Here is an 8,996-nt window from a genome sequence, read left to right as displayed (position 1 = left end):
AAATATCTTTATCCGGAAAATGAATTGTTTGCCCAGTTTCCTTAAAACCCAAAATATTTGGGTGTAAATACTGTGATAAGATATTTGACAGATTGTCAAGACTAAATCAGTCTAATGTATTTTTTGATGGATATGTTTATGCGAGATTTTAAAGGAAAACTTTTTTTCTTTATTAACACATAATTTTTCTCCAACAAGCCTAACGTGGCACAATCCCGTCCAGTTTGTTTTTCGTTACATCTCTGTTGAGGTACATGTAAAGGTACCCACCACATCTTTTAAACATCCATAGTTGCTTTTCAACTGGAGGGATTTTTGCAGCTCTTTTTAACAAAGCCTTCTCAGAACTCTTTTTTCTTGTGTTTCTGTAACTCTTTCTGCTCCTATTTATCAATTTTCCGCATAGTGACCTAGGTCTACGTTGATTGGTTAACGTATAAGTCACGCCCCCACAGCGCCCATCTGTAGCCACTTCTTTAACTGTCTATGCCGCTTTCCAGGAGGGATTTTTGCAGTTCCTAGAACATAACGTTCCTAACTTCCTATACCCTTATTTTCTCCTGTTCTGGCTGGACAATTTGGGGGATTATTTAGATCCTCTGGCCGCAGTTCCTGTAACTCTTTCAGCTCCTACTTCAGGGCAGTGTCTTTTCCGCATAGTGGTGGTTAGACGGCTGTGTTATAATAGTCCCCTTGGCCAGTGCGATACAAATGGTAAAACCGGTTTTGGGAGAGAGTAGTTAGTAGAACTGTTCCTATAACTACCTTCCTGTAACTACTTGGTCAAAAAGTGGCTTATTCCGTCTGTTTTAGCAAAACCTTGACTACTTAGAATTACTTGAGTACGTGAATTACTACGAGATTAAACGGAATGAACTCTGAAAAGTGGACTGATGCGGAGGTGCAGGCGCTGCTGGCCCTGTACGCCACTGAGGAGTTACAGAGGGACCTGGAAGGATCCACAAGAAACATTAAAATCTTCGGGAAAATCTCCAGTGATCTAGCGCAAATGGGGGTTCACCACACGGTCAAGCAGTGCAGAGAGAAGGTGAAGAAGCTGAAACAAGACTACAAGAAGATAAAGGACCACAACAACCAGATCGGTGCAAATCTTAAAACAAGCAAGTGGTACGCCACACTGGACGGTATTCTTGGCCACCGTCCAACATACTCTGGAAACGCCGACACGAAGGACTCTGCCGCCGGGTTCTTGGAGACAATCGTCGGCTCCGAGAACACTCCCCCGTCGGATGAGACAGTCCTTCAAGGTTGGTAACAATTTTGCAGAATGTAAAGAAAGTCTGCATTACAGGTTGTGAAATCTAAAAGATGCACAGAATAATATAGGCTAATAAATGGTGGCTTGAGCACAGGTGGAGCTAGAAACATTGTGGTTCCACATGCTGTAGCTAGTCCGTGTCACTCTCCGATGCGAGCATAGACAGTTCAAGAAATGATGTGAGTGAGGATGTGCTTCGAGTGCAGATGTGAGTTCCGCATGCGTCACTTTGCGACAAGTAGCCATGAGAACCAACGAGAGACTTCTGTAATGTCAATACAGTCAAAAATGGACCTTCTTAACGAAGTTTGTTCACTGCTGCCTACAAGTTAGCAACCAAACACAACAAAGGCTGTCACTTAAATGGCGCTTGGAGCTAACGTTGACAGTCAAACAATCACAGATAGCTAAAACGTTTTTGAAATGACAGCAGGCTACAACAAGCTAGCGAACCATAGACACAGTCGTCACACTTACGCGACTGGTAACCCGCCATTTTTAAATATCCTATTGCTTGCGACAGAGCCTCTTTTTTATTCTTTCAGCTTGTTTGGCTTTTTTGTCTGAAATGTGGGCGCGCCATACCCTTCCGTGGACGGTCAGCGAGGTGCAGACGTTCCTCAGCATCATGGGTGAAGAGGAAATTCAGCAAGAGCTGGATAGCTCAGCGAGGAATAAACAGGTTTTCCAGCTCGTTTCTCAGCGCATGGCTGCCCACGGCTTCCATCGCACGTCCGAGCAATGCAGGATAAAAAGTAAAAAGCTCAGGAGCGACTACAGGAGAATCAGGGACAGTTGTGTAAATAGAAAACGCTGGAGATGGTTCGGCACGATGGACGCCATATACGGCCAGAGGCAGGCGAACATCGGAAGAGAGGGGGGCATCGACTCGGCCACGGCTATGCTGGAGTCCATGGTGCAGGCGCACGGTAGCTAGCTAGATTTGTTTTGTTTTGTTTTTAGCTTTGAAACTTTACCCTGCTTGAAAGCGTTGCGCTTTTTTTGTAAAAGGAAACCACATAACTTTAAGACAAGCATATTTAACGTACTGTGCAAACTTGTTTAAAATGTGTTATTTTTTTGGCTTGTTTGCTAGCCAGTTTGCTAACGTTAGCTACCGTTACATGCGAGCTAGCGCTGTCCCAATGCTAGGAAGCTAGCTAACTAGCGAGCCATTGCGGGATGTTTACATTTTGTTTTCTGTATTTGTTATTTCGTTAAGTGTTGTAACAGTTGGTGTAGTTGACACTTGATGTGTGTAACATTTCTGTTACAGATTCCACTTCTACAAGTAACGACACAAGCGCTGGTTGTAAGCATTCAACCACTTCTACCTCCGGTGATGTTCGATCGGACACGCCCAGTTCTCCGGCACCAACAACCTCCAGCAGCACCATGACGCCGCAGCGCCCAGTAATGGGTAAGAAATGCAAATTTCGCCATGGCAAAATGCTTGTTTTTTTTAATCCATAGTGAGTTTATCAGACCCCTCGATCAGTGTTGGATGAGGTATTCAGATCATTTTAAAGAATACTAATCCCACACTGTGAAAGTACTCCAATGCAATTGAAAGTTCTGCATGAAAACACCACTTAAATAAAAGAATGTAGTTAAAGTAAAAGTACATAGGGAAAAATATTCTATGTTCTTTTTTATTATTATTTTATACAATATAATGTTTCTGGATTAATATTACTGACTGCATTACATGTATGTTGCTATTTACTGCTGTATATGTATGAGGTTGTGCTAATCTTAACTTCTTTTTACTGTTGGGATTTAATCCACAGCAATGCATTACATTCCATAAGAGCACTGTATGTTTTGTAGCCTTGCTGTCCTGTGAGAATCCCATATATTAGTTAAGCCTGTTTTCATATCCTGTGCATTTTCCAGCTGATCCAGTAAACCATTTCTACAGGTCCAGTGCAGTACACCTTAACCCTAGTTTGTGTTGTTTGCAAATTTGAAACGTGTCCTATAGCCAAGCTGTTCCAGTAGGCCAACATTCTGGTGAATCTACAGATAAATTAAGTTATTTTTTTCCTGTAGATTCCACGACTACGACTAACATTCCTGTAAACTACAACATCACCTTCATCCCCTGCCCTCCACCAGCCCAAACACCTTGCCCCACACAGGACTCACAGGACCCAGATTTCTACTCTTTTAAAGTAGAAGACATTGGCATACCGTACAAGAGTACAACAATGACTCTCTCTGCACTGGAAATGTCTGGCAAAGGCAAGTAGTTACCATGCTAAGGGAATGTAAATGCAAGATGATACATTAATATAATGTTATATTAGGTAGCTAAATCTGTCAAATGAAAAATAATCTTTTTTATGTTGCCAAATTGTAAAACACATTTATACCACTAGTTACATTGGGTTAATTGTTTAGACGCTAGATGTTGTGAAGACTAAGTGTACTAAAGTGGTTGTACAACACCCTTTTTAATTGGGAATCCAGTTGATTTACACCATGTACTAAGCTTAGCTACTGTAATGACTAAGATCTATTGCTTTCACAGATAGGCCCTTGCGCTTCTGGTCAAGTGAAGAGGTCCAAGCACTGCTGACCCTTTGGGCAAATCCCGCTGTTCAAGAAGAGCTTTTCCTCAACATGAGGAATAATAAAGTTTACACTGGCTTAAGTACTAAGCTAGCGTCACTTGGATTCAACAAGACACCACAGAAGTGCAGGGAGAAAATCAAAAAACTGAAGCAAGAGTACAAGAGATTCAAAAACAGTCCGCACAACAGCACCCATAGAAGTGTATGGTTTGCCATCATGGATGACGTCCTCAGTTCCAGGGTTGCAGCAGCAAGATGTTTAGAAACAACCGAGCCCTCACTGCTCAGTCAGTCACAGTCTGCCCTGGATGTAGATACCATCGGTAAGTCAAAACTAGAAACCAACCAGATTAATATAATTGTCATTTAATGTCATTTTTTAAATATATATATATATATATATATATATATATATATATATATATATATATATATATATATATATATATATATATATATATATATATATATATATATATATATATATATACACCCGTTTTGGTTCTGTTCGGTTCTTGTGGTTTTTTTGTTTTGTTTTTTTAATCTTTAACACTCCAGAAATATACTTTTATTTATATATATATAGCTTAATTATCCACAATGTAGGATACAGTATTACAAAATAGTCATGTATGTTATGTAATCATGCACAAACTGAATTTGACTTCACTTTAAGCACATTATTTGGGCCATCTCTGAGGAAACCTGGGTGAGTTTTTTATACAGTAAGAGGGAAGACATTGATTTCAACAAGCTTTTCATTTATTTAGCAGAAAAAGAAGAATATGTATGTATTGCCATCTACAGGAAGTTTTGTGCCTTTTTAGCACACAAAGATTGAAATGTTGAAATAGTAATAATAAAATATATAAATCAATTGAAATAACTTGCATTTATGCAAACTTTTTAGATCTTACTATAATGTTATACAATTTCTTTTTGTATAGTTGTTTATAAATAAAAAGGAAACTTGTTATGGGGAGAATAAAATTACTCTGGGCTGAGTTTTCCTAGTAACCTTACCAAAAAGGCTTAGGATGCTGCAAATGTTGGTATAATATGAAAATGGCTGGTGGATTTAAGACAAAAACTAATAATGTGTTCAAAGAATCAGATTTGAACATGGGTGTTAGTGGCTTGATTACATTCTTAGCTAATTTAAGGGTGTGTGCGTGCCAGTTGCGGGGGGAACTGAGCAGCCCCGCCCGCTTTAGAGCCAACAGGAGTGAAACAGCAGCAGCTTTTAGTGATGAGTGAAAAATCTTTACAGCGGACATTGATGTTAAAATGTGTACCGGTTTGCTGGACGGTCTGAAATGTTTTGCACGGTTTTTCACACACCTCAAAAAAAAAAAAAAAATATATATATATATATATACACACACACTGTGTGTGTGTGTGTGTGTGTGTGTGTGTGTGGGGGGGGGGGTCTTTTTCACATACATTTTAATTTGCATTCCTTTTTCGTTCTATTTAGTTTTTGGTATTTTCACAGATGACACCCAGTGGTTGCCTGATGAAGTCCAGGTTCTGATGACACTGTGGGCACAACCAAACATTCAGAAACAGCTTCTCAACACAGCAACAAACAATCAGGTCTTTGTATACCTCAGCAGCGAACTCACATTTGTGGGGTTCAACAAGACACCAGATCAGTGCCGTCTTAAAGTGAATAACCTTAAGGAGGAGTACAGGAGAATCAAGGAATTGGAACCACACAGGGACGTTCAAAACGACTGGTTTGCTATTTTGGATGGTGTCCTCGGCCCTGGTGAAGAGACTTTAACAGAGGCGGATTCATCTGCTGCGCTGACACAACCGAACTCACCAGAAGGTGAGCATGCGAATGGTACGTTATTTAAAACCCAATGACAAAACATTGATCTTCATCTTTGAGCGCTGTTTCTGTATTAACTAGGTTGCAATGCTTTCAACAGATATGTCGCGGGCTGTTTGGACATCAGATGAAATCAAGGTGCTGCTCACCCGATGGGCAGAGGAGAGCATTCAGGAGCAGCTTAGATCATCTCAGAGAAACAAGAGAGTGTTTGCTCAGCTGAGCTCCGAGCTCGCCACTCAGGGCTTCGATAAAACCACCAGCCAATGCAGGTCCAAAATAAAACTGCTGAAACGAAAGTACAGAAAGACTAAGGAACATAAGGAATCTAAAAGGCAGAAAGGCAGATGGTTTGCCATCATGGATAAAGTCCTTGGTCGTTGTAAACCTGTGTCTGAGATTGAACAAGAAGCTGAAGTCATGGATTCAGCCGCTACATGTCTACAGACATCACAGCAAGACCATTCGGAAACAATGGAAGACTTGGGTAAAATAAGTGGTCGTTTTTGTACTGTACTTTACAACTTAAAGAGTGTAACACTAGCTACTGTAGTAAACTTGACACATTTTACTCTAGGTATGCCCAACAGGATTTCTCAGATTTTCAGTAAATTAGTGGTGCTATATGTGATTTTGGCCCATTTTTAGGTTGCCACCTGTCCGTCTCCTCATTGTGTCTCCTGGTTCCAACCCTGCGTCTGATGTGTGCATTTGCCTGGCAAGTGATCCAGTGTTGTAACGTCCTACATTATGGAAAGGTGGAGGAGCTGGTGAGGTTGGTGGCGGAGCTGGCTCCAGAGTTGTTGACGTCCAGAGAGAGAGTGCAACTCCTGCTCCGACTAAGGGCAAGGGTAAGGCACCTCAAACATCTGAAGTGTATTAGATTTACATTCAAAACAAAATAAGGAAAGTGTTGATGTTTGGCAGACTACTACTATAGAATATCACAATGTAACATTTTGCAACATTGAGGTTACAGGTATCATTAGACAAAAGATACATATTTAAAAAAACAACACTGAAATTAAGTCACTGAGCACTTACAGCAGCATATACATACCTTTTTTTTTTTATGTGTGTGTGAGTTAGTGAATTGAAAATATGTTGGACTGGTAGGCTATGTCGTTTTGAAAGGGAAATGGATTTGCTAGATAAGAAAGTAGGCTAATCTATGAAATATTTTAGATTTAATAATTAAAATATTATTCTTGTCTGTGGAAACGACACATTTTAACATCAAGATAACTTAAATGAAAGAATCTGAAAACTGTTCATAGACCCCCTGGCAGCGTGCCACCATCCCCACTTTGAAAATCCCTCTGTTACACTGTCTGTTTCAGGTGGTGTTGGACTTGTGTCGCAGTGAGGGCACAGCTAACCTCCTGCACATCCAGCCTCACCTGACGGTCATTCAAAACCTCACAACAGGCTCCCCTTGTGATCAGGAGGTAGGTGTGTGTTGTAAATAGTGAACTGAAAACAGCATTCTAAGTCGAATCTGCAGTATAAACACTGCTTTAATGTTTCATGTTAGCTTTTCATTAATTTTGGAAAACATACCTTACAAAGAGGGACACAATTTAAAAAAGTGAGTGTTAAATAGGGGTGCACGATTCAGAAGATTTTTAGGCTGAAGATTCAATTAAAAATTGAATTATGACTAAAAAACTATTCTCAATTAAAAAGATTCACAGTATGTAAATATAGTAACTTTTCTCGTGTGATACTATCCACGCCATTACAAAACAAAAAATAAATGTGAAAAAAAATACAAATTGATTTTTGTAATTCTAGGAATTTATTTTGAATCCGTAGAGCTTAAGTCATAATTAGAAATTTGATTAGTACTTTTTCTGAAGAGTCCATCAGTTTTTTGTAACCCTCCGTGTTAGCAACTGCGTAGAGCGTTGTCATGTGGATGCAACAACAGTGTTGTTGTCATTAAATAGAATTCCTCAGGAAGTACCCACTATAACTTTTAACAGGTGATATTATTACAAAGGTCACTGATTGGAAGTTTACATAAATCCATGTTATTACACTGCACTTCTCGCCTTCAACACATTACCAAAGCTTTAGCTGTGTGTGGTAGACACTGAGCTGCGCTGTTGTTGTCACGTGGTAGGACAAGCTCCTCTGTAGCCGCTGTAAGAGACAGAAGGAAAAGTTTTTTTAAGGTCAAAGGCTGAATCTTCAAAATCCATATCAAGTAGCATTCCTCTTTTAACCCCTGTCATGCTGTTAGAGGTCATTGAGGTCATCATCCATGGATCTCCACCCCAGTTTTCCAGAGGCAATGATCAAAGACCCTGAGTCATTCTTTGATACTTATAACATTATTCTTGTTTTCTTGGTTTGCTTTTGGCGCCACTTGATAGGAATTGGAAAATTCTAAGTCAAACTTTGTGGAAGTTGTTCACACCCTGCTCGAGGACACGGAGAAGAGAAATATGTTTTTCAAGGTAAGACATTCTTAACACTTTTACCATAATTAAAGTTGTCTTTAGCGACTGGTCATTCAACAATATATTAAACACTTTTGCATGTCAATATTACAGGGTTTCTGTAGGGCCTTTTAAAAGTCTGAAATATCAAAGCCAAGATTTTAGGCCTTTAAAAAGTCAAATTGTATTGTTCTAGGTCTTAAATAATTTTAAAGAGGTCTTTATTTTCCATGTCCATGTAACTCTAATGCACATTGAAATGCACCTGCAGTGCTTTAGAATTGTGTTTTTTACTTTTTGGTTCCGTGGTGTTGTAGTTTTTTCTTTCACTAGTCCAAATATAATTTGCTTTATTATGACTAAAAATGAGACATGCCACTTATATTGCAGCCAGTCAGCTTTTGTGTTATTGGTGCGAGTCTCTTTCAGATTGTACCATGGACATAAAACGGATTTTATTCTACAGCCATGGGGAAGTGCATTACATTATACATTAAAGAATTAAGGGCTTGGTCAAAGCCAGCTGCTTACAATGTATTTGAAGCCTTCTGCTTCTTACACAAGAAAGCAATTAAACTGGGAACGTTGGGTGTACGGGCGCAGAGTCTCATGCAAAAACCTCTAACGGCTGTAAAGGGTCTCCAACAGCCACCCCCGGCACTACCCCCCCACTGCCTTGGCGAGACCCACCCAGCAGCTCCGCAACAAAAAGTCTTAAATTTGGCTTGGTGAAATCTGCAGAAAACCTGTCTTAAGATTAAGATAGTAAGTCTTACCATAAACATTTGTCTGACATTATGTAGCCAAGAAGTGTGTGTGTGTGTGTGTGTGTGTGTGTGTGTGTGTGTGTGTGTGTGTGT

The 8,996-nt window shown here is 39.8% G+C and overlaps 1 protein-coding gene across 6 annotated transcripts in view; it reads left to right on the top strand.

Moving 5' to 3' along the window:
- The first annotated feature begins 535 nt into the window (after positions 1-535).
- LOC117938369 overlaps positions 536-8,996 on the top strand; it is an 11,190-nt gene continuing 2,729 nt past the window's right edge. The window contains exons 1-10 of one of the 6 annotated variants that reach the window (XM_034862908.1): positions 537-1,268; positions 2,556-2,594; positions 2,652-2,699; positions 3,332-3,523; positions 3,813-4,178; positions 5,351-5,704; positions 5,793-6,179; positions 6,341-6,543; positions 7,033-7,140; positions 8,071-8,154. In XM_034862908.1, coding sequence (XP_034718799.1) covers positions 872-1,268; positions 2,556-2,594; positions 2,652-2,699; positions 3,332-3,523; positions 3,813-4,178; positions 5,351-5,704; positions 5,793-6,179; positions 6,341-6,543; positions 7,033-7,140; positions 8,071-8,154 — 2,178 coding nt within the window. In that variant the 5' untranslated portion in view covers positions 537-871. Of the gene's footprint in view, positions 1,269-1,515; positions 2,209-2,555; positions 2,700-3,331; positions 3,524-3,812; positions 4,179-5,350; positions 5,705-5,792; positions 6,180-6,340; positions 6,544-7,032; positions 7,141-8,070; positions 8,155-8,996 lie in introns of those variants that run through there. The other 5 variants (XM_034862909.1, XM_034862906.1, XM_034862907.1 and 2 more) reach the window with 5 other exon arrangements.

The sequence above is a fragment of the Etheostoma cragini genome, chromosome 23, assembly GCF_013103735.1.
Source record: "Etheostoma cragini isolate CJK2018 chromosome 23, CSU_Ecrag_1.0, whole genome shotgun sequence".
Classification (NCBI taxonomy): domain Eukaryota; kingdom Metazoa; phylum Chordata; class Actinopteri; order Perciformes; family Percidae; genus Etheostoma; species Etheostoma cragini.
Note: the sequence above shows the minus strand (reverse complement) of the source record. Positions and strands in the feature narration are given on the sequence as shown.